The following is a 24,834-nucleotide window of genomic DNA, read 5'->3' as shown; positions in this document are numbered from 1 at the left end:
TGAAAATACTACCCTTTTGATGTATTTGACTGTAGTTGAGCCAGAAGTTGCTGGTATCTTTTATAGCTTTCCCTAAATGCCCCTTTGTATTCATGATAAGCAGTACTGTTTCCTTTATTTTTTTTTTCCTTTATTTCAGCTTCTTTCTGTTTTCCAAAGTTCATCCAAATTTGTATAAAAAAATGGTATGGGATTTCAATGTTCTAAGGCTGTAATATTCAGAGGCAGAACATTACCCTAAAGTTCACATAGTTCTGGTAGTGCTCCTATTGCAACAACTCGCTCTTAATTCAAAACAAAGTTTTCAGTATTTGTTGGGAGGTACTCTATTTTAGAAGATGCCTCTCTCTTTAAAGCATTACTAAAGAAGTCTGACATTTTAAAGGGTGAAGCCTCTTTGTTGTATAACTGCCATGTAATTGTAAACTGTTTACAAAAGAAAAAACAGTTATGTCTTGAACATGCAATACTAATAAATAAAATGAGAAGTGTGGGCCATTTGGCTTTGGTTTGAATCCCTTGTAGCCTAAAATAAAAGGAAGAATTTTCATACTGGAAAATGACTCATTAAGCACTAATGTCCTCTCTTTAGCAGGACTTTGCTGTTTTTCCCTTGGCAATGTAGACTGAGTGCTTTATAGACATGACGGGCCATCTGTGTCACCTTGAGGGTGGTTCAGTGCCAACACATTGCTCTGCTGTACAGAAAGCACTGAGGGTAGCCTTTCCCAAATCCTTTGCTTGGAGAGGCTGGACAATTTAGTTTCTCTTGTAGCCTGTGCAGAAAGAAGATGACTCTTCGAGTCTGGGTGGTGATTAAAGGCACCTCTTAAATTTGAATTGCCCTTTACAGGCCTCTTTCTCTTCATTTTAGAGGTAACCTAAGGAATCTGACCATCCCATAGCTGAAACTGGTTTTTGTGGGTATACTCCCAAAGAACTGTAATAGTACCTTCATGAAGTTGTTGCATAACTGTTAAATGCCTCCAAATAGCCCTGGGAAAGATTGCGCAAACCACCATACTATATCTACTTGGGTAATGATTGATGTGCCAGCAAGCATTAATAGTCTAAGATCTGAAAACTGGGTAAGAGTCAGCTCTGTGGAGGTAGTTTTATGTTAGGTATCGTGCAGTAGCCCACACACATGTGCATGGAAAGACAGACCTATTTTCTTAAAAGTGGGCGATTGTGCTATCGGAGTTCTAAGTCAGTGATTTGTATTAAAGCTGTCATCACTTCAGTGTTTGCACATGGTTTGTAGTAAGATCAAATTGAGGCCAGCATTAGGGAGGTGAGAAAGACATTGAATTGCAGTGGAACAAATGTAGGAAAGATACAGGAAGTGTGGGATGAAACTGAATCTGTGAACATCATAGGGGGAACAGAAAGGAGAAGGGGTGAGAAACTAATTGGAAAAAGGTGTACAATAAATGAATGCATACTTGGGTAATATGACTACCATCTGAAGAGAAAGATGTTAAGATGTGTTGCTGTGGAAAAGAAACGCCAATGAGGTTCTGCAGTATAAAATGAAAACAAGAGAAGATTAAATATCAGAACATTCAAAATATTAAGTAAACATGATCACTGAAAACAGTGATAGAAGAAAAGGGAGGGTGAACATGGCAAGTGAAAAGATCATTATGAAATATGTTTACAATGAAGTAATATTTTATGAGAGGAGACTAGTAGAACATTCCTTACAGAGAGTAGAAAAATGGAGACTGAGAGGGGCAGGAAGGAAGACGTGATTGCAATCGAAAAATTCCGGAGGAGGATAAGCACCAGAAACAGAAAGGTACTATGTAAATTAGAGGGCAATTTTGGCAGGGCATGAAGTGGATATATATTAAGGCAAAAAAGTATAAAATGGTTTTCAGTCAGGAGAAGTCAGAGTAGGCATTCGCTGGTACTGGAGTCTTGTCTGATTTTGGAACTAAGAAGCCCTTTCAAATTCTGCACAGAATGTGAGTTCAGGTAACCTGAGCATGAGGCATGGAGGCACAAGGATTTGATAGCATCCCACTAGAAAAAAACAATTGAGTGAAAGACTTTCCTTTTTTTTTTTTTTTTTTTTTTTAATGGGCAAAGTGTAGTGAAGTTTTTAACCAAATTTCTAGGAGGAGGATGGAGACAAAACAACTAAATGATAGAGCATGATCAGTTTTTTAAATGTTTTCTGGGATATTGCCAACAATAGTAGAGCTTAACTGAAACCAGCTCTTCTCACCTCTATGCACGCTAAGGTTAAATTTCAGAAAGAACACATTAAAACAGATATCAGAAAAAAACACTAGATCCAGTTGATCTCCTACTGAGGCAGATAGAAATATTCCAGTTGCAGTACAGGAAATACGAATTGTATCTGTTCATGTCATTTTCTACAGGACTGGACATAGTTCCGTGGAAGACAGAGGCTTATCCAGCATGTTTTGAACTGAGTTGACAGATTTTCCAGTATTTGTGCTTTAAAACTAAAGCCGTGCTTTAGGGGTTGAATGATACTAAGTAAAAGTAGTTAAGAAATGAAGAAGGAAGTTTTCAGATTTCATTTTTTGCTTAGAAAAGAAGGAAATGGTTGAGGATTTATACATTACAGTAAATACATTTAAAGAGGAGTTGATAAAGAGGTAAGATCTGGAGGGCAGGAAAAAATACCTCAGTCACACTCATGTTATCTCAGATTTTCCAAAGATTTTTATTATTACTGTTGTTACTATTATACATGGAGAGAAAAAGGAGAAAAGTGAAGTTAAAGACAGAGAAAAGGAATCTGTGGCACTGAATTTGAGTGGCAGCCATGCTGTATATTCAAGCTTTAGCTTCTTGGAAAACATGAATCTTACTGATTATGGTTTTATTCAGATCCTGGTTATAAAGATAATTAAAGAGTGACAGAGAAGTAAAAAGTATGCAGAGCATTTTAAGTATGAGTAGGCAAGTCCCAGACAAAAGGGAACAGTGAGGACTAAAAATGCGCTCATAGTGTGATATTATGTACTGTCTATATGTGCAAATGTTTATAACTATTTTAATACATATGCATTCAGAGCATATAGCATACAAAATTTTTTTCATTTCTCCTCCCTTTCCCTCACTTCGTCTCAGGTCGTATTCCAGACAGTCTGAAAAACTGTGTTAACAAAGATCATTTGACTGCAGCTACACATTGGGCCAGCATGGATCCTGGAGTTGTTCATCCAGAGCTTAATGGTGCTGCGTACAGGTAAGCATGCTGCAGATGTAAAAGCAGTATCTCCTTAATTCAGAGGTAAGTATTCCAGGGTAAAGAAAAGACCTTCCTGTTAATAAATGGACTGGTTTGGATTAGGCCCCACGTACATTGCTTCTGTAATTGTTGCATTCAGGAGAAAAATCTTTCTTTACTGCTTTCTGAAATTAGTCATGCAGTGTGTCAGTAAGTTTCCTTTCCTTATCTTTTTTTGTGGTTACTAATAGTAATACCTGAAAAATATTTTTTATATATTCCGATAAAACATGCTGGTCATCTGCAGTGAGTGCAGTGAAAATTTGTACTCTTTTTGCTGAAGATAATGATAGTTGCTTATAGAAGGATTTACAGTAATAATAAACCAATGTTATGTGTTTTGGTAGCCTTCAGACATATGAGAGAACATAAAGTTCAGTAATGAAGAAGTAGAATGGCTTGTGGCAATTACGAGAATATATTTAAAGTAGTATTTTTTAAGTTTTACATATAATTTTTTAAATGTTCCATATAAAGAATTTGAGGGACTGAATGTATTCTTGATCAATTGTGAAAGCAGACAGTCAGTTTTTTCACTGATCAGTCAAGTATGTGTATTCCTTAATTACTTTATTTGCTTGATAATCTTATCCTTAGCAGCTGTCCTAGCAGCACATTTTTCCTAGTAGTCAGATTCACACTATTTTTATTTATGAAAAAATTCTGCAATTTTATCTTTCAGTATGGAATTTACTCTGTAAATAGGATGAAAGTGGCTGAGAAAGCTGTAAGCTGCTGCTGAAAGGCAGTGCCTTGAGGGAAGGGACAGTGCATTACTTTCACTATTTCTCTTTTACTTTTTTCTCCTAATATTTCCGTTCTCATTCTTCATACATCATATGAAGATCTATCTTATCTTTGTCCTGTAGGAGGACTATCCCATACTTTTAATGGGTGTGGGAATTCTTTCTGTGTTTTTCCATGTGAGAACCCAGCTGTACTGCACTGGGAAATGAAGCAAAGCTCTAATGTCACAAAAAATTCCAACGCTTCTGTCAGAAAGTGATGGAGAGATGATGGTGGGGAGGGTCACCACCCTTTGCCACAGTCTCCTTACCAGTAGCCTTAAGTGTGTTAAAGAAAAATCCTAACTGATTTGATCAATATACTTACATCTCAGATCAGCTCAAGACGTTTACTTATGGGAAAAGTGTCAATAGCCCTAAGAATTAAGGCAGCTGTTTTTACTTAAATGGAAAGTTTAAACACATGCTGTTTTCCACGCAGCATGTAGTTTCATTGACTTGAATTTGGACTACTGAGGGTGTAGCTGAATACTATTGAAACAGATGTTTGTGAACTGGGGGTAATAACTACGACTGCGTCATGGCAGTTGAGAACAGGGTTGCACGCCCAAATATACAATTTGTTCTCATTTTGGGGGTCACAAGTCTGGCAGAAGGCAGTCTCTCAACTCAGAATGGATTTTAATTTAGGAATGTTTTGGTAGTTAATTTTTTTTTCAAGCCAAAGACCTTACTTACTTAATTTGAGCAATGTAAATGTGGAGAACCTACGTGCCTCTTTAGATATTGTTCCTTTTCAATAGAGAAGATTAATCACAAGTTAAATTTTGACTTCACTGCTTTTTTCAAATGTAAAATAAAAACTCAATAGGGCAATTTCAAAAGAGAATGTAGAATCATACTACAAACATAAAAACTTCTGCTTGGAGAGTAATAGAATAGTATTTGAGCACTGGTGAGAACAGTTGTTACTTCTGTGCAATAGAAAACATATGGAACTTGAAGCACAGACTTTATGAAGGAATCAGTTCCAGAAGCTGAATTCAATTCTGCCTTAACTACAGAATTTGAATTGATTTTTCAAAACAAATTTGACTGACTGTCCTTGCATTACAAGATTATATTCAACTAGTTAAGTTCTGGACTCTTTCACAGGAAGTGCAGTTTTTCAGATGTGCTAATAGCTGTATCATCTTCATGTAATTGTGTTAGGAGATAAGACCTGGGATGATAATTTATATGTTAAAAAATGCAAATAGCTCTTTTGGTGAATGAAAATTAACAATTCTGTGTATATCATTTACTTGAATTTTGATAAGGGACAGAACGCCTAAATTACCAGATGTTATCACAAACAAAGAACACTGAGCATTCATCAGCAGATATAATCCAGATCATCTGAATATCACTGTATTCTGTGGAAAACAAAACCATTTACTATGCAAAATGCAAGACACCGTATCAACAGAAAAGGTCAAGCAAACAGGACGGAGCCTTTGAGTAAAGATAAATAATATTCCTGAGAAGGAACGATATGTAATAGTCTTGGTGAAGCAACACTGCATATGCTGCTTATGTATTATTCCTGTATACTTGTTAAGTTGCTGAGTTGCTTGTTAAGTAAACACCCTGCCATTTCCTGTGTCACAGTGTGCAGGTTAGAGGCTGGTACATAGGCATAGTGAAATTTGACAGCCAGCAGTGTTTATGCAATTTATAGAAATGTTGATATATCTTTCTGCCTTCTAACAGGTAAAAGATGAGAGTATTCAGGTACCTAAGAGGTACTTAGATGAGAGTAGACTCCATGTAGTCAGATAATGGTAACCATTCACAAATTATTTCATATTAAGGTATTTCACTGGTGATTTTAAGATTCTTCCCTGGTATCTTAAGATACAGCACTTGTTTAAATTGTAAACTCTTTGAGACAGACTCAGTTTTTTGTACAGTGCCTAACATAGTGAGCTCAAGGTACTTCTGTAGTGTAAATAATAATAACGTGGGAGAGTAGCATGGAAGTTATAGTTGCTTTTAAGGTAAGAGAGATTTTCTTTATAAATGATATTAAGTGGGGAAAGGGGAAGGAAGAGTATGAAGTAGCAGAGGAGATGCAACTGATGTCTCACTTCTGCTTTCTCAAAAACTTAATTAAATGGATGTTTTACCTGGCAGGTGGTTTGACTGCTGCTGGAGGCAGAGGATTGAGAGCAACTTTATGAAGTGCTAGAGGAAATGTGTTTGCTGATTAAGAATAGGAAAAGATAAATAGCAACATAAAGGAAAGTTATGTGGGATAAAAATGCCTGTGTAGAGACTGTTGAATTTATATGCCCTCCTTTCAGAGATAAGATTTGAACAACACAGATGATTGATTTAAGAGAGGGCAAAAATATCAAAAGAGCATGGCAAAAGGAGACAAGAGTTGTCAAGCAAAATGTAATTTCTGTAGAGGGCTATGTTATCACTGTTTTGGCTATTGTAAGTATGTAGCCTTAGGTCAATAAAAACAATTGTCGGGCTTCTGGATATCAGAAGTTTTTAGGAGGCGTATTTCTGATGAGAGGTGCTGGCGGACAGAATTCCGGTTAGAAAACTTACAACCTAATGTCCAAGGGGATTGTTGTTTATATACAAAGAGTATGTCTAGAGTCAAATCAGAATTACAGGTGTTCAGACTGAACTGCTTACTCTGCTTTTAAGATAACTGTTAATGCCCCTGATCTAGCATCAACCATTTTCAAGAGGGGAAGTGCTGAATTTCTTTGTGGGGGAAACACAGTTGTAGAATCTGGTATCTCCTTGATTTGTCCTAGCTCGAGTAGATTGATGCTTGGGGACTATGTCATTAGAAACTAGAGATTCCTTGTTAGAAACAGTTGCTATGTGCAAGAGGCTCATCTTTTAAACAGAAATTTCAGTCATTTCCTGGGTTTTGTTTCCCCCCACACACACCAAATACCCAGAGTAACAGATAAGCAGATAATCAAAATCAGATTTGAAAAAATACAGCAATATCCAGTCAGACAGTATTCACACGAATTAAAGCAAATTTGATTAATAAGATTCAAACTGAAGTACTGCAACAAGTAACTAATTTCATTAGCAGTTGCAAATTAATTTTAGGGCACCTCACTGGAGAAGAAATTAGTGTAGGAAACCCCATAAATATGTGCAGAGTTCCTTGCGTTGTAGCCTGACAACAAATTTTTTTGGCCTACAGATAGTGTGATCGTTCACACACTGGTTATTCACCCCAAATTACAATCAGTGTTATGATCTGTAGGAATCTTTTCCAGGATGACTGGGCAGATCTAGTGTCTTCGTGTTCATTGTGTCATATCAGATAGCCATGGTGGCAGGGAATTTGTAAAAGGCAATTACTGTGATGCTTTTGTGGTAGAAGTCACAAAAATAAAAAAAAAAAAAAAAAAAAAAAAAGAAAAGGGAGCAAATAAACATGCTTTCATGCTGCTTTTCTTCTTACGAGTTTCCTTGGTGTTCTATACGAATTTTACCCTGATTTTATATCTACTTGAGGGAACTTAAGATGAGCAGTGCAAGCATGCATTATTTTAGAAAAGCTGCTATTGAAATGGTGTGAAATTCCCTGAGGCGTTCAGCGTGGGACTCTCTGGTGACCAGAAAATCAGCTGCAGAATATTGTGACACTTGAAAAAGCTTGACTAGACTACAAGTGTATTTCCTCACATTTAATTTCAAATAAGTAATAGGGTAGCAAATGCCACGGTGGGTAAGTTGTAGTCATGTGTCTTCAGACTTATAAAATGAGTAACACTCTTGCTAAGGTACTTGGGTAAGCAGAATGCAGCAGAAGAGAACAAAGGTTGAGTATGCAGCTTTGTAATGGCATGGGGCAGGGGACCAAAGGGTCAGTGCCAATGGCCAGCAGATCATCACTTGCAAATTGGTATTGAGGTTCTTAGCTAAAGAGAAAACATGTTTTTGTAAAAGCATTCACGTGTAGCTGTTGTTTCTGTGTATCAGCACCATGAAATACCAGTGTTCATTAATTTCGTCTGAACTTGGGGACTGTAAAAAAACACACGTGCAAGGTGTTTTATCCTGGTAATTTCACAGTCATCATAAAATCACGTTGAGACACAGGGTAATTTTTTGCTAAATTCCTAAAATATTTAGGCTTTGGCATTCACCTGGAAAGAGTAACAAGTCTTTAAAACCACGCACAGTTGTTCGTGTTTTTATCTTTTTCTAGCTGTCTGCCTAAAGCATTTGTTTTCTGCATAACAAGTGCTGATCCTCTTTTAGACAAGTACTGTGGCAATTTTGGAATGGAAAATGCTACTCAGGTGTAATAGGCTTGAATTTGTCATCTTAAAGAGTGTGTGGATGTGGCTGCACTTCTAGGAGACTAAAATCACAAGATTATTTTAAAGATTTTTTTCAAACCAGCACAAAATTTCCACATGAGAAAGAAAAAGAAAAGAAATCCCCAAAGGATGAAATTAGGAAAAGTCATGGAGGACATATACTTAAAGTACACACTTAACCTGAATTATTTCTTGTTGAGGTAATTCAAGATCGTACTTTCAGAGAGGAGCAGCACTGCCAGGTTGTTTTTGTTGCTGTACTGTCACTCATGCTATTAAATCCAAAAAAGCTAGCAAATCTTTATTTCTCATTTGGATAAAATACAGCATCTATTGCTTTATTTAACAGCATCTGCATATGGTATCTCATCTCGAGCCATACTAACACATCTGGTCTGAAAATAAAACAAACATCTCTAGTTCTAGGAAGCAAGGCAGGCTTTCCTGTCAGCCGTCTCTCGGTTTTAATGCATGTTCTTATTTCCTTCTCTCAGCAGGTATCCCCCAGGTGTTGTAAGTGTGGCTCCAACTGGCATACCTACAGCAGTAGAAGGAATAGTCCCCAATCCAATGTCTTTATCACACGGCCTCCCTGCTGTAGCCCACCCGCCCCATGCTCCTTCCCCTGGCCAAACTGTCAAACCAGAAGCTGATAGAGACCACCCAAGCGACCAATTGTAGCCTAAGAAAACAGCATTCCCAACATTGGAGATCTCCACTTCAGCGCGTGGAAAAAAAAAAAAACAAAAATAAACAAAAACACCCTGGATTTTGATTAAAGGCAAAACCATGAACTTACAGGAGGAGACAACTATTGTTTTAGAAACTGGTCCAATATACAATATAAAAGGAAAAGGTGGGAGACAAAAAGAAGATTTGGAAACATTTTTTCCTCCGTATAAATTGTAGTTTGTCCCTGTCCAGTGGACTGATTCACTGTTTCTGTGTCCTATGGGTTCTTTGTTAAGCAAGAGAAGTTAGTAGTTAATTATATCATGAATGTACTTGTCTGTGTACAGTTTTTAGAACATTAAAAAGGGTTTGTTTGCTTAGCTGTCGACAAGGAAAAACATAAGGGAGGCATTCAGCAAACCAATTTTGAGATTAAAAATCCTTTCTTTTATATTTTAAAACATGCCCAAAAATGAGGCAGTTGGCAAACTTCTCAGGACAATGAATTTTTCCCATTTTTCTTTCTACACCACACAGTGCATTGTTTTTTCTACCTGCTTGTCTTATTTTTTAGAATAATTTAGTAAACAAAAGAAAAACAGTTTCTCCTGATTTTGGCATGAATTCCCTTATTTCAAAATGAAGACAACCTTGCAAAGAGATTTTGAGGAAAAAAAGGTTTTGTATAAACGAGCATTGTGCTTTTTGTCACCAGTTAAAGTATATATTATTGGTGGTATGCGAAAAAGGCACTAGACTACTGAAAAGTAGCAGCATTTCATTGCCTACATTGATTCCTTCCTGGTAATGTGGTAGGCTAGCAATATTTTTGGTTAAAATCATGTTTGTGACTGTAACCATTTGTATGAATTATTTTAAAGAAATAAAAATCCCAGACAAATATCATATGTGTAAATTTTTATTTCTAGTAACTGTTTATTCAACTTTTATTAGGTTTCTTAGCTGTAATTTTTAAACAGATGCTGTCAAGTATTTCGTTTCTAGCTTTACTTTGCTCTCTGTTTGTAATACCGTCTTGGAAGCTTGAAAAATAATAATAAAAAAAAATTCTTTCCGTACCATTTTTCCCTTTACGTTTTGTGAATGTTGATCTTTTTTTCCTGTGTTTCTAATGGAGCTTGAAATTAAGATGGATTTTGATTTGTACACCGGCATCGTCAGCTACAATGTGGTAACATCCTTTATGGCACCACTGTGGGCAGAGCAGAGGAGGTACAACAGCAACACGACAGTAACAATAAACGTGTTTCGCCGAAGCCCAGCGTGAGAAGTGTCCCTTGTGTTATTTGCTTTTGCCGTGGTGGAAGCGTGCAGCAGGACGTAGTTACATTCGCTGTCTTGAGGGAGCTTGTTTCTTTGAGCGCAGGTGGAGCTGTTTTTAAGGCAAGTCGAAGTTCAGCTAGAAGCTGTTTTGGCCTTTGCTGTGCTAATGTTTAAGCCGTCCTTCGTTCCTGCACGCTTTAAAAAGCAAGACAAAAGATTACCAAGAAGGAAGCTGAGAGTGGTGGAAAGTGAACCTAGTGATAAAACTTATAGGTGGTTTCTAGTTTATTTGTTCGCTGTTAATCTAAACTAGTCACTGTCCGTCTCTGGAAAAGTTACTAACTCCAGCATGCGAGCCTGTGGAGGGGTCTTCATGTATGTTAGGAAAATATTAGGAGGCTACAAATCAAGAACAACTGAAATTTATAGCTTTGTAATGAAGCAGTACTACAGAGACTGAAATTCTGTCTCCGTGGAAGATTGAAAGTTTTTTCCCTTGAACTTTTAGAGCCAAAAAATAATCTGTTGCAGTTTATTTGGTAGTAAAAGCATTCCAATTCCCTCAGTGAAACAAAACAGAAAGCTGACATAAAGCTGCAAGTTATCCCCAGAAGGACAATTCTCGTCAGCCTCATGGCCAAAAGCTTGCAGAAAATGAAATGTGGTCTCCTACAGTTGAAGTAGGATTTTATTTTTCACATTTCATTGGTAATTCATGTTTTAGCATGAGTCTTTGTACGGCTGAAGATGTTTCTTTAACATATGTAAGCCAAACATTTAACATCTGGCTGCAAAGAATTGCTGACAGTCTCATTTGCTACCAAAGGAAGCAAATTTCTTGAGGAAAATTGAGGTTTTTTATCCTTCTCTTGCATCAATTTTGACATTGCTTAGATAACACATTTTGTGTCTAGTGAATCAATAAACTGATGAAATGAAAGCGTCAGTATTTACTGCACGTGGTTCTCAGAGGCAGTTCTGAGTCTTCCTGTCCTCCAGCTGTGCGTGTGCTTGAGCTGCCATCCGGGCTTGCTTCGGCAAAACTTTTTTCAGGATTCGAGCCTGAACTACCACATCGATGGGTGTAATACGGCTTTTCCCCTGTGATGTTAAATATTTGCTGCTTTTATACTAGCACTTCGTATCTGTCAGTCTGATTGCTGGAGAGACAACTGTAATGCCTGCTTGTTTTGAAGCAGAAAGGAAAAGTGATGCAGGCAATGACAACACTAATTTATACTCACTTCTGGGCTACAGTCTGAAAAGCTTTAGACCAAACACTAAATGAAAAAAAAAGACTTGTCATAAATGACTAATTGGAAAAAAGCACCGTATTAAACGAAGGCCACTATGCAGACTCACTGTGCATCCGTTAGGACTGATTTTGTGGGGTAGTGGAAATGTTAATTTCCTGTCTGGTAAAGTATGTGGTAAAGTTTATACGAGAGAAGACTGGGTCTAGTGGGGAAATAAGCAGGCAAGACATTGGCTTTGGCAGAAGGGGGCCAGAAGAGACGATCTGTGGCAGTGCTGGAAAGTGAAGTGTTAGCCCTCAAGAAGGAGGTAGTTGAAGTGCCTGCTTCTAGCAACGGTTGCTCCACTTTTCTGTTGATGTTACTTGAATTAAGGATTTGGCCAAGAAATAGGCCAACAAAGCTGATGCTCTTGATGGCTCAAAGACTGTAGGCGTCGTCAATATGGAAGAGACTCAGGAGTTTGTGCTGGAATTGTGTAACATCAAAGAATGGGCAATTAGAAATGGGAAAGAAATCAGTCCTATATTTGGAAATGAAAAGAGAGACTTTGTTATAAGCTGGGAACTTGTCAGAACAAGAGTTAGAGAGAGCGTGCTTGTTGCCCATGGCAGGGCTGATTGCCACCATGGTGCAGCTGTGGAAGGGAATGACACAGTGAGGGGTGCATCAGGCAAGGTATTTTTGGTGGAGATGAGTATGTATTAGTGGTGCCACCCAGGACACCTTGTGTAAAGCTTTATTTATGATTCTGCTCCTGCCTCTTCAAAAGGATGAACTCAAGCTGAAATAATAGCAAAAATAGACTCTCAAAACGACCGAAAGTGTGGAGGACTTACCAATTGAGGGGAAAACAGAATTAACTTGGACTGGTTAGCTGAAAGCAAATGCTGACCTGGGGAAGTTACTGTTTATAAATAGTAAAAAGAAGGAAAAAGATGTTAAAGAATTGCTGGCATGTGAAAAAACCAAGCGTGAATGATGATCAGGAAAAGATCTCTGTCAGAGCAGGGAGGTTATGGGACAGGTTTGCAACTGGAGTGTCTGTGAGTCAGTCCTAAAGTCCTTTCAGTTTGTTTATTTTTTTAATCTTACAATTTTGTTCTTACAATCCCAAATGTGAAAATGTTGAAGCATCGGACAAGGTTGCTACCAAACTAACAACTGAAGGCCCTTTGCATTTCAGGGAAAACGCTTTGGCTTCTTTTGTAACTAACCTCAAGGCTGTTTTCCCTCCTTGGCATGGTTTTGGGGATTTGGTATGTTTTTGTTTGTTTTAGAAAATGCCTTATTATTTTCTTGTCCAGCCTTCCACCTCAAATGTTTAAAGCTGGCTTTCCAAATGACTGGGATGCTGTAATCTGGCTGTTTACCAGTTTACTCCTTGCCTCAGACCAAAGAGTTTTCTTCTCTTGTTTAATCTCAGTGGATGTTCCAGTAAGGCCAGTTGTTCTGCTTGAAGGAGAAGGCAGCACTGGCAGTGCCTTCAGTCAGCTTACTGCAGCCTCTCTAGCTGTTGTAAACCAAAGTCGTTGGTTTTAAGGGCAGCGAGTAATAATAGATCGCATTGTCTGACCACCTAGTAAAGCTGTTAAATGTCATATGTTCCACTGTTAAACCTAATATCTTGTTTTGACTTAGTAAATCTTTCAGAAAGATTTCTGGTCTTAAAATAAAAATGTCAAGAAATGGGGATTTTGCTTTTTTTTTTTCGTAGTTGGTTTAAATGGGTAATAGCCTTCACTATAGTTTTTGAAGTGCTTTATTTAATTTGGCTTTCCCAGGCTTTAAGTTCCAGTTACTGTTTCATGATCAACATTATGTCATGTAGACTGACCCCAATCCTCTCCTTTATACTGAGGTCAGTGACACATCTTCCAGGAAGACCAAGCTGTGTTCATCTGTTTTCTTTCTCAGTTTCTTTCATTGCCAGATAAACTATATTGTACAGCCTTTATTTTGTGGCCCTCTATTTTTGACCTTTAGAACAACATAGTTCTTGATTTAAAATAGTTATCTTCTGCAGATGAAATTCTAGACTTCTTCTCTGAGACTTTCAGCTGTTTTCTTCTTGCCTACACTGACTTTCTGATTTCCCTGGTAAAATGTTTTACTGCAAAGACACAAGTACTTGAGTACTTGATTAATCACTTTCTCAGTCTTCAGACTGTATCTGCCTAGGTAGAGCTGAGCACCTCGTTAGCTGGGAAAGCTCAAAGTTGAGCATATTCTCAAGTGTTCAAAGTAGTTAGGTTTTCATAGATCAAGTATTTGCATTTGTCCCACCGTCTGTGTCAATTTGTGTGTCTGCCTGTTGCAGACTTTGCCTTATCTGGGTCTTGTACCTCGTATCAGGCTCTTTGTCCTCCACTGTTTGCCTCCTGGTGTTCTCCACCATTGCTTTCAGGAGCAGGTTCAGGAGACCTGAGACATTACTTTTAGAATTTTTTGTTTCTTTAGGGAAAATGTCCGTTGGTCAGTTTTACTTTCCCTCTATGTGTGTAAATTCCAACTCTGTATAGATCACCTATTTTTCACCTCTCCTCAGCTGACTTCCATGCATGCTACCTCTCTAAACCCATACCCATGTTTCATGTTTTCTGTCCACCTTTGAGACTGGGACAGCCAAGTTGCCTTTTCTTTTTAATGCAGTTCCTCATCTGAAGTTTCCTTCCTCAATTTTATGTACTGCAGAAGCAATTATGGCTCCTCAAATCTAGTCTCGGCTCTTTGCCTTTATGTTTCTGCTCAGAGTAATAAGGTGGCGGTTTTTTGAGGGAGGGTTGTTTGTTTTGGGCCTTGACCGTGTGTGTCAAGGCCACAACATACAGACCAAAATACGTCCTTTGGACAATCAGAGGCAATCCTTTGAGATGCTTCCAAGACAACGTAGATCATTCTTTTGAGCATGCTAATCCATTGAAAACATATGCTACTTGCGCAGTCTGTAACTTACATGTCTATTCCCCTCTTTCATATGCCGCCTGAAAAGGATGAGCTGTTGCTGCTTGGAAATAGTGACTTATCAGCTCAAGAAATAAAGATGAGTAAGTTTAAAAATTGCATTTAAATATTTAAATATATTTAGAGTTGCAAAGATTTTAAAGTAATATAAAGGAACAAAATAAATTGCCACTAGAGTCTTTTTAGGTATCAAATTTGATGTATTACATGTAGACATTCATTTATGAGTATGACAGTAAGAGCGCTATTTCTTCCTGTGTTTTGCCAAAGCAAAATCTTTGTACAGTTCAGGAAGAGTGTATGGAGCTGGTCCTCCCTGGATGACCCCTATGAGTTAAGGCAGCAAATCAACATCTAAAAATAAATCCGCAGAGGAATGGACATCTCGGGCTTGTGTTTCCAACCCCCTCCAGCCATTTTCAAGGTGCCCCACCAGATGCAGCTGAATGCCTTCTGAAGCCAGTGCAGTGTGCGCTGTTTTCCAAGAAATGAGTGGGCAGTGGTCCTTGCTCTCCAGCCCACCTGAGAGCATCAAAATCCTGTTTAAGTCTGTGTTGATGTGCAGTAGAATTTTGGTTAACCTCTTGTGTAAGGTTGAGTCGCTGCTTTACCCGAACTTTAAATTTAAACTAAAACCACAAAAAAGAAGAATCTGCCTGTGGTGTTTTCCAGTGACATATTTGCCATTATCACTAGCTTTCTTATCAAAATGGAACTGGGGGACTTCCAAAACTTTTTTGCTGTGTGGGTATTTGCATTCTGATGTTTTTTTAAGGCCTGGTGTATGTAAAATGTGTTTATCATGTTATGAAGCTATGGTGATAGCTTTATTGTCTTATCTGCCTAACTCTAAATTATAACTATTTGTAAGTAGCTACAAGGCCATCACTTTCCATTCCAAGCATAAAGTTGAAAACATGTCCTTTCAAATAGATTATTGAATTTGGAGGTTGTCAGGAATTCATATTCTGAACAATTGTCTTTTTTTCTTCTTTTCCTCCCACAGACCAGTGCTGGACTTGTGCACTGGATACAGCCTCAGCGTTGTAAGAAGCACAGGTAAGAGATGAGAAATCTGCACCATGAGCCACATCTCATTTTCAGAGTTTTTTAACCTCTGTAAATTCAAAGTATAAAGCTACAATTTTGCATTATGTGACTAATAGCTTACATCTGATCTGATTTCACAGGAAAATCTAAGGCTGTGGAAAGAGTAACATTAAGTTGCGACCCCTTGGATTGCTGCATATATCCTGCTTGAATTTTCTTGTGCATCCAGGAACAGAATTTATCATTCCAGTGTGCTCTGACAGAATCTCTTCATCTGAGGAGCTCTAATTATGTATTATGTCTAGTGCTGCTGGAAGTCATATGACATTTCTGATGTTCCTGTGGTCCTCGCAGTGCTCTAGTTGCCATCTGCAATTAATTGTCAGTAGAGCTGCCAGCGATTTCCAGTAGTTTGTGATGCATTTGTCAGAAAACAACTACCAGTTCAGATCTGAGCAGATAACACTGCTTTTCCTTGAAAAAGGCTAGTGACTAACCATTAGATGGTAATGTCCCCAGAAGCAAAAGTGTCCCTGAAACACAAGAGGAAAAACTTCTCCAGGCTTTGGTGCTATTTCTGAAAAAAAAAAAAAGCTGAAATGTTTGGATAATTCATCCCCAATATCTGTTACAGAGAGGTTTGAAACTCCAAACACTGGAAGTGCTGTTAGTTCAGCCCCATCAGTCTCTCGAATCACTTTTGGGAGGTAGATTGCCAGGAGGAAAGGATTTGTTAGGACATTTTGTTGTAGCATTATAATGTCCGGGTAGAAAGCAAACAGAATTTGAGCCATTCTGCTTTCAAAAGTGCCTGCTATTTCTATCAGGACACCTCCAACAGATAAGTTAATTATTATAAATTACTGTTGAGTGTGTTCATTTCAGGTGTCTGGACTGCCAGAAATACAGGGCCTGCTCAGCTTTGGGAGGGAACGTTTGCCTGCTGCTGCCTTGGCCTGGTTGAATATAGGAACCTGTCGGAAGACAGAATTTGCATTGTGACCTTCGCGGTAAGTTAAATACATGAAAATGTAGTAAAAGAAGCCAGTGCAATAATGTTCTTTTCCATCTGACAAGTCTGAGCTCGTAGAGGTGTTGAGAGGCAGCTACTTACCAACCCAAACCTTTGGCTTCACTCAAATAAATGATCTAAGCTTGTTTCACGCTAATCTCTGCATTTTACAGTAGCAACAAATTCAGAATGCTGAGTTGTGGTTTTCTCAAATTTTCTTCTCAGAAATTCCTTGCTGCTCTTTGTTTGAAGTGAGGTCTGTGTTCTGGCTCTGAAATACCCAGCCTGTGATATATGGGCTTTTTAGTAACTTCTCTGCTAAATTTAAGAACTACAGGGGATCTGTTTGGTGATTGCTATGTGTGTCATAGTCACTGCAGTCCCCTGTGGTTGATTTCCTCAAACATCATAGAATTGGTGAGTGCTTTGGATCAGAAGTGCAATGATGAAGGCACGAAAATACAGATGATCTCTCTGTAATAGCCACTAGGTGGCAAAACAGACACTTTGTGCATTGAAATTACGTGTGGTGAATGTTCGGTTAATACAATCTGCTGGTGATTTCCCTGCAACTGTTTTAAGCTACTTCTATAAATATTATTTGTTATGGCATATTTGGATACTGTGCGTGAAGGATCTTCAGTCTGAAAGTCTGTAAATGTTCCCATTCTTAATGACATACTGGTTGTTCAGAATTTAAGCCTACTGAGAGCATTTCAGCAATAGAATTTGTCATCATATCACCAGGGCAAAAGTTAGAAAAGGATAATGTGTTAGGTAGACTTGTGAGACTGTTAATAAAATTGTGTCAGTTCTGGCTCTCATATTAATCACAGTTCAGTTATTTTACACTTCTTAAACTACAGAAGGCTCAAAGAGCTCCGATTTATTAGGATAGAGGCTCTGTAAATGCATAGTTTTATTAATAAATTTATAAATGCATATTTGAAGATAGTCCCTGCTCCAAATATTTTATAGATGCAAGTATGAAGGCACATGAAAAAACAGAGGGGAAGCACGGACACCCTAGACGTTTTTCAAAGGCTGCACCTAGATTACGCTGGTTATTATCCTGACAGTGTGAGGTTTTGTTCACTATGGAATATGTCCTCGTGCATTTGCCTACTTGAGATGTCTCAGGTTGCAGATTTCCGTCATACTCTGTTTTTTTGTTTTCTCAGTAACTTTCAGGGGCCCTCATGAGGAAGTTTCCAGTTCCGTCTCTTCCTCTTTATGGTGATAGCAGTGCTTTTGGTTGGTTCTTTTCAGACAAATTTCATTTCTGTGCATGCATCCAGGCCTGTGCTGCTCTTTCTGCTCTCATCCCTGACAATACTGCCTACGGCCTTGCACCTTAATACTCTGCGAACTGTACCGTTTTAGGTAGCCGTACATCATCTTCACTGATGCTGGGACATTAAACTGGCCCATTGCACCCCTCAGTTCCTCAGTAGCCTTTAACGCTCCTTCTCCCTTGGTAAAGGTTTCACTTAGAGAAGGAGAGGGATTTTATTGCATTAAAACAATAATCTGAATTATGATGTTTTAGAATGTAGCAGGAATTTCTCATGTGACTGGCTGTTCCGGAAGGATGAGCCGCGTGGACAGAATTAGATTTCCTCTCCTTTTCCCTGTCTGTGGCAGACTGGACATTAAAAGAAGTCTGTATGTTAAAATCAAACTCAGTAACACTGATAGTACATCAGGGCTGTGCAGCAACAGTGCCCACTAAGCAGATTTTTAGCAGTTTTTATTAATGAGGGACTGTTCTTCTGAATGGACTGAGGCTATATAATGCTGTGGGAAAATACAGTGTGAGGCTTCTCATTTAAAGAGCATAAAGTTCATGCTGATACAGCCACGCTGAGGCTGCACAAAATGTCTGAAGTTGGATTTTGCTAATTTCCCAGTACTTGACTTTGCAACCTTAGTGATGATACTCTGGTATTTGTATTCATCATTTCGTTTTGTGTCCTTGTGGCTTGTAGGAGTTCCAACTCTTTTGATTTACTTTGCAACTGATAATGAATCTGATGAAGATGTCTGAAGGCAAGAGACTTCACTGTAGGTGGAAGGATAATGAGGTCTGAAAAGTGCAGCTGGTCACTACCCTGATTTATAGGGGAAAAAGCACAAGATATTTAGAGCAGTATTTAGTCTGCCTCCTGTGGTCCCTTAGATGCCTTCTAGGTTCAGACCCAGTGCTGCTGTGACCTGTTTCCATGTACCTTCAGCAGTTGCAGTGCCCGAATTAGACACTTAACATAGACAATCTGAATATGAATCATTATAATAAGAAGAAACAAATCTCCCTGGGCCTTCCTTGTGATGTGACACTTTTCGGCTGTAAAGACTGGCTTCCTGCAATGTCCTTTGGTTAGCATAGGTGACTTGCTATGAGGCAAAAGCAGAAAAACAGCCTACCAATAAAACAACAACATATTGTCCAAGATTGGTAAATGTATAAATAGTGGTGCAGGAGTTGAAACAGATTGACAGTATGTATTTTTCTTTGATAGACAAAAGAAACATGAATAGCCCAGTAATATAACCTGGTGGTCCCAGTTTACAGCAAGGGTAATGTACTTGAGGTTTATAAAGGGTTAATCAATGATTAACAGACATTAGAATTAATGGTTAATTGATTGTTACAGACTTAGTCCGCACATGGCTTGCAGCAATCTAAAATGTTACATGCCTGCCTGTAATGTAGTTATTAATCATGAACTAGTGTTTTTTAAATGTTCCCATTTCATTAGATCTAACCCAATTTTTGATAGCACATCAGTGAATTTGAGTCCTGCCTTCATATTAGCAAAAGGGAAAAGATAAGAAACCAAACCAGTTAACTTGGCCTTGCTTTCTTTAATAAGAGAAAACTATAAGCTGCATAAATTGGAGGCACTACAATATTATGAAAGCAATTTTAAGTAAAATGCACCATTTATGGAAGAACTACACTTAAAGATTTTTGTAATTACAACTATTTGTACTGTTAAGTGAATTACATTAAAGTATTTGTTGTTGTTGCTTTATTTCCCTTGAGGACACTTATGTAGGGGAAGCTTTGTTGTGCTGATAAATGTGCCTGAAAGCTTTGTAATGTACTGATGCATTGTAATGATAAATAGATCCGGTTAAGTAGTAAAGATCAAACACGCAATTAAACAGACTGTAATATACATCTTGCTGAGCAAGGGAAAACAACAGTGGAGTCAGTAAAGATGAATACAAATGGCTTCATTGAACTAAGCAAAAAATATTTTCTTACGCCTACAAAATGAGAAAATCTGTCCTGACACTTACATAAACAGACTTATAAAGTTCTTGATCACATATAAAATATCTTTAAGATGCCCGGTGTTTATAATCAATGGATATGGCTTTCTCCTTCCACTCAGCGTAATAGAGATGTGCAACCAAAAAGAGGTTAAGTAAGTCAACGTGCTGTGGGATCCTTCACAGAAGAGCCCGAGCACAGCAGGCAAGGCTCGCAGCAGTAAAATTAACAAAACATGTTGCACTTGACAGAAATATTAGAACTGAATATTGGCAGCACCTGATCCCATTGTCTAAAATTTCCTTTCCTAGAACCTTTCCCAGCAGGGAGGCTGGTTCTCGCTTGGCAAGGCCATAGACGTTTCACACTTCACATTGCTGTTAGATGCTCTTACAAATACCAGGAGAAAATGTGATGCAGGAGGAGAATACTGGAAGAAGGAAGTACGGCTGTGCATTGACGTGTAGAACTGTGTCTCACTACCATATTTACTTGAGAGTCACAAAAATAAACCTCTAACTTAAAGGCAGTGAGAAGGGCTTTCGTTCAAACTTCAGAGGAGTAACAGTGTAGTATGCTTGCAGATTATCCATGTCCATTCCAAATTTGAATTACTGGGAATTAAGTGAATTTCTTTTGCAGGGGTAGCCATAGCCGAGTCAGTGCAGCAGGAATTTCATAGTCTGTTGTATAGATGCTATGGTGAAATAACTCCTAGGGGATTTAGAATTAGGCAGGATATAACTGCCAGAAGAAAGAGCTGGAATGACTTTACGTGGGCTCTTACTCTACACAGTACTTCGCTCACCTGGAATAGCAGAAGCAGTTTAGATTCCTTTACACTTTCTGGGCGTTAGCAAGACTCAGGAGAGACTAAATCTTTCTTCCCTGGACAGTTATCAGGTGAAATTCTCCTGGTGCTGACCAAGTTCTGCTATGCCAAGTAGACAAGACACATCAGCTTGTAACACGGAATTCTACAAACATATTTGCCAAGGATGTACAGCATAAGATGTTCCAGCCAGCAAACCCTTATTTCTAATTTACCTTGCACTGCTAACTACTAAAAGGTCTGCATGATCTCCAGGAAGTCAGATTTATTTAATGAGAGGCAAGGGAATGGTAAATACTTCCAACTTCTGGAGTTGAGGGAAAAAGGAGTGGACAGAGGAGTTGCTGTGCCCTATGGATTTGGCTTCTCACATCCTTACTTACAGATGTTATTCAATGAAAAGAGCTCTGCAGAAGTTCTCAGGAATACACATTGTAACAGAGCTATTTACATCTTTGTTAAAAAAAAAAAAAAAAAAAAAAAGTTATTTCTGCCCCAAGAACTGTGTGTCAATGCCCAAAGATATTTAGATGTCTAACTGCTATTTAGGCATCTAAATACCTTTATAGGTCTGGGATTTAGTCCTAATTGTGTTGCTGCAATCCACAGTTTTACCACTGTTGTATGCAAGGCACCAGATTAGAATTGATTGCAGGAAGAATCACAGCCCAGCATCCACTGGGTTTTATTTATTTGCTTAGTGTTGGTTGATGGTCCCTCGATATACGTGTTGTTTCCTCGTTGAAAACAACGTGCCTGCCAAGGCCAGAATGAAGGAGGGAACTATTGCTGGCTGACTGAGACAACCCTGATAGATAGGAAGTAGACTCTGAAGGATTTTGTGATGTCTGTCAGTTTATGCCATTTCTTTGTCACAGAGTTTGCAGTCCAAAGATTATTTTGGATGCTTGCCTATTCCCAGAAGCTCCACATGCTCAAAACAATTTCAGCTCTGCATTAAGACAATAATTATAATCAAATCTCATGCTCTGCTGCCTCGGCCAGTCACCTCCATGGAGCAGATGGGAAGGGATCTCAAATCAGCAAGGGTTTTCTCTCCCAGTGCACAATTGGCCTGACATATTCAGAGAGGATTTTTTTTTCCCCTTTAGCTCTCCCCTACTCCTCTGAAGGCATCAGGGACTGGCCACAGTTGGAGTGTGGTGGACAGGGGTTCAAAGCATGGTGGAGGGAGAAAGCTTTTTATCTGACACCTTTTTGCTGTTCCTTGTCCTGGGTTCACATACCCGAGCTGTAGAGAAAGCCAGGTTCAGAATAGGCAAGCAAACAAAATCATGTGAGCTTGTGGTTGTTCACCACCACCCCTTTCTCTGCAGCAGAGGGGACAGATTCTCCTGCTTATGTGCTGTTGAGACGTGTGTCACATACCCAGCTGCCTGTCCCTGCAGAGCTTCCAGGCATTTAGCAATGCTCTCATCTCTTCAGTTTTCTGCTAGGGTTGGCCCGGCTTAGTCCTCTTGCATTTGCAGCTCTTCACTGCTGGGTTTAAGACCTGTCTCTCAGCTCAGCTTGCAGGATGTGTTGGCTAGTCCTACACTCAGAGGAAATTTTAATCAGTGGTTAGAGGAATAAGCCATGTATATCATGCTATGTATATCATGCAAATGTATATTATGCTATGCTGCAGTTATGGGTATGGCTGTAATTATACATGGAACCCACCACTGGCATTGATAGGGTCATGCTAAACCGATTAAGTACTTTGTACAACATAAATACGTGCACAGAGGTAGGTCATGAGCTCATAATTTTGGAAACCCATCTCTAAATGCACTCATCCCTCCAGCTTCCTCTATAAATTGGAATTAAGGCGAGATCTGATTAGAGCCTTTTGTTCCCTCTGTGCTTTGTCACCTCAATCAAAACTCCAGGATGGCATCTGTTCAGCTCTGGTGCCGTTCTGACCGTTAGTAAATGTAATTTAATGACCCCAAATGATGTGTTAGGTCTCTGGAAAATTGTGAATTGAGCGAAGAGGTGTCTTTGGGAAAAATGTACTGGAATGGGGACAAAGCTGCTGAATAGACTGAATGCCTGTTTTAGAACACACACCTTCTCTGTATATTGTATGGCTTTTCGTTAGCAGCCTGTGCTGTGTCATTGGTTCGTACTAGTTGATGAAATGCTTGAAATGGAGCAGTGCCTGGCAATCTGTCTGTGCATTTGGGTTCCACACAGCACTCTTAAAATAGTCTGGAAGTGAGGAGTCACTGGTTAACAGTACTTGTCAGACCCAAATAGGAAAATTCTGCTTGTTCGTCTGGAGCTCACGTGGTTTGGTTAGATTGCCATCCTGTTTGCAGTAGAGTTGAGACACAGCCTTAGGACTCATATGTTCCATTTACTTGCTCCCTTGATGAACAGTCTCAGATATTTGATGCTTTATTTTATTTTCAGCAATGTCTGATGATGTCTCCTTTCTACAGTAGCTCTTCCATACTTTATTTTTTTCCTATTTTGGCTTATTAAAACAGGAAATTTCATGTAAATGTTATGTGAAATAGTTGCTAAATGTTTAAATTTTTATTGCCCTCTCATGCTACATCTTTAGTGTTCACTGATTATCTTTTTCACTCTTTTTTAAGGCCAAGGAGGGTGATTTTGTCTTTCTGCATTACACTAGTTACAGAGTTTGTTAGTGCATCCCACTGTATCCACCAACTGATTAGGTATTTATTCTCTTGAAGGTGGCAGTGATTGTTGTTATTGTAAAAATTCAAGTTTTGTCCAGACCCTTCTCCCAGATTTTACACATTCAGGGTTGAAATCAACCCCTCCAAATTTATGGTGGTGTTCTAGATCTGGATCTTTGTCTTATTTACGTCTGATTTGCAAAAGCATCTCTGAGGAGCATTTTCAAAATGCTCTGTGTCTACAGGAAAGGGGGAGGGAGCACCCACATAACCACAGTCCTCTACCGTCATCCAGTGAATCAAAATTCTTGATTTACCGAAGTGTTTGCAGACTTTGCAAGGTCTTCAGTGGTGAGCTTCCCTTCTATAAAGTCTGTGAATTTCCTACCCACCAGAATGTCCAAGCACAAGAATGAATTTCTCACTCCTGCTTGTTTTCAAGGTTGCGTCCTGTAATCCCAAAGAGGTATTAGTCAGCTGTGCTTTGGGAGTGGCCCTGACACAGAAACCTTTGGGAGTTATTTATATGGAGGTCTGTAGGATTATAGCATTGTTTGCTCTTATAGTTTCATTGCTTAGCCAAACTTGTGGGATCTCATGGGCATTCCAGCAAAGAGGGGGAAATGATGACGTTTGTGAAGAATGTGGAGCCAGCGCTCAGCCAAAGCAGTGGGCACGCTCTCTTTCTGCGTTTCTCAGGCACAGGGTCTCCACACACATTCACACTGTGCTGCCAGCCTCCTTGCGGGCTACTCTCCCAAATTCTCCCATCTTTGTACTCCTCCTCCTCCTTTCTTGTAGACCTACCAGGCTTCACAGCCAGCCAAATCCTCCTCACACGCGCGCTTCCCGTGTGCCTGTGCTAGGGGAAGAAATGAGAGAGTGGGGAGAGGGCTGCTGTTGTTTTAGCTGTTGGTTTCATGAAGGAGATTAGCTATTTCTTGGAGTTTTCTTAAATAACAGGCAGCAGTCTCGCATCCACTCTCCATGAAGCAGCTGTCTTGATGAATATTTGCTCAAATCATCATGCTATCTAGCAGTTAGCCTGCAAAAAGGCCTAGCACCATTTGTATGGTAATGGAAAGCTTTCTGAGAAATGTTTTGGAAGCAATCAGCTAAACTAATAGGATTTTATGTAAACCAATCACTTTCTTTAGATCAGGATTTTTTCTGGAGAGGAGGGTAAGGGCTTTTTAATAAATGCAAATTGATATTCCAATGAAAATGGAAATGAGGGAAAAAGTTCATCGCCAGGGTAAAATGCTGTGACTCTGCTCTACCAACAGCTTTGCATATGATTCTCGGCACATCCCCCAACAACGACACTGAATTTCTTAGGTGCTGAGGCATGGTGTAACAAGGAGAAAAGCTCTCTTTCGCTTTCACACTGGAGTGAGACATTGATGAGGGTGAACTTTTCACCACCACATCAAAGCAGAGCTGTAGGAGATTTCTCCAGTCCTA

The 24,834-nt window shown here is 39.0% G+C and overlaps 1 protein-coding gene across 10 annotated transcripts in view; it reads left to right on the top strand.

Moving 5' to 3' along the window:
- The window catches only part of CTBP1 (C-terminal binding protein 1), a 248,176-nt gene extending 238,232 nt beyond the window's left edge, over positions 1–9,944 (top strand). For 9 of the 10 annotated variants that reach the window (XM_062575221.1, XM_062575220.1, XM_062575228.1 and 6 more), the window contains 2 exons: positions 3,112–3,229; positions 8,864–9,944. In XM_062575221.1, the coding sequence (XP_062431205.1) occupies positions 3,112–3,229; positions 8,864–9,050 (305 nt within the window). In that variant the 3' untranslated portion in view covers positions 9,051–9,944. The remainder of the gene's footprint in view (positions 1–3,111; positions 3,230–8,863) is intronic. The other variant, XM_062575222.1, reaches the window with a different exon arrangement.
- Positions 9,945–24,834: the final 14,890 nt, after the last annotated feature.

This window comes from Rhea pennata, chromosome 4 (genome assembly GCF_028389875.1).
Source record: "Rhea pennata isolate bPtePen1 chromosome 4, bPtePen1.pri, whole genome shotgun sequence".
NCBI lineage: Eukaryota > Metazoa > Chordata > Aves > Rheiformes > Rheidae > Rhea > Rhea pennata.
Note: the sequence above shows the minus strand (reverse complement) of the source record. Positions and strands in the feature narration are given on the sequence as shown.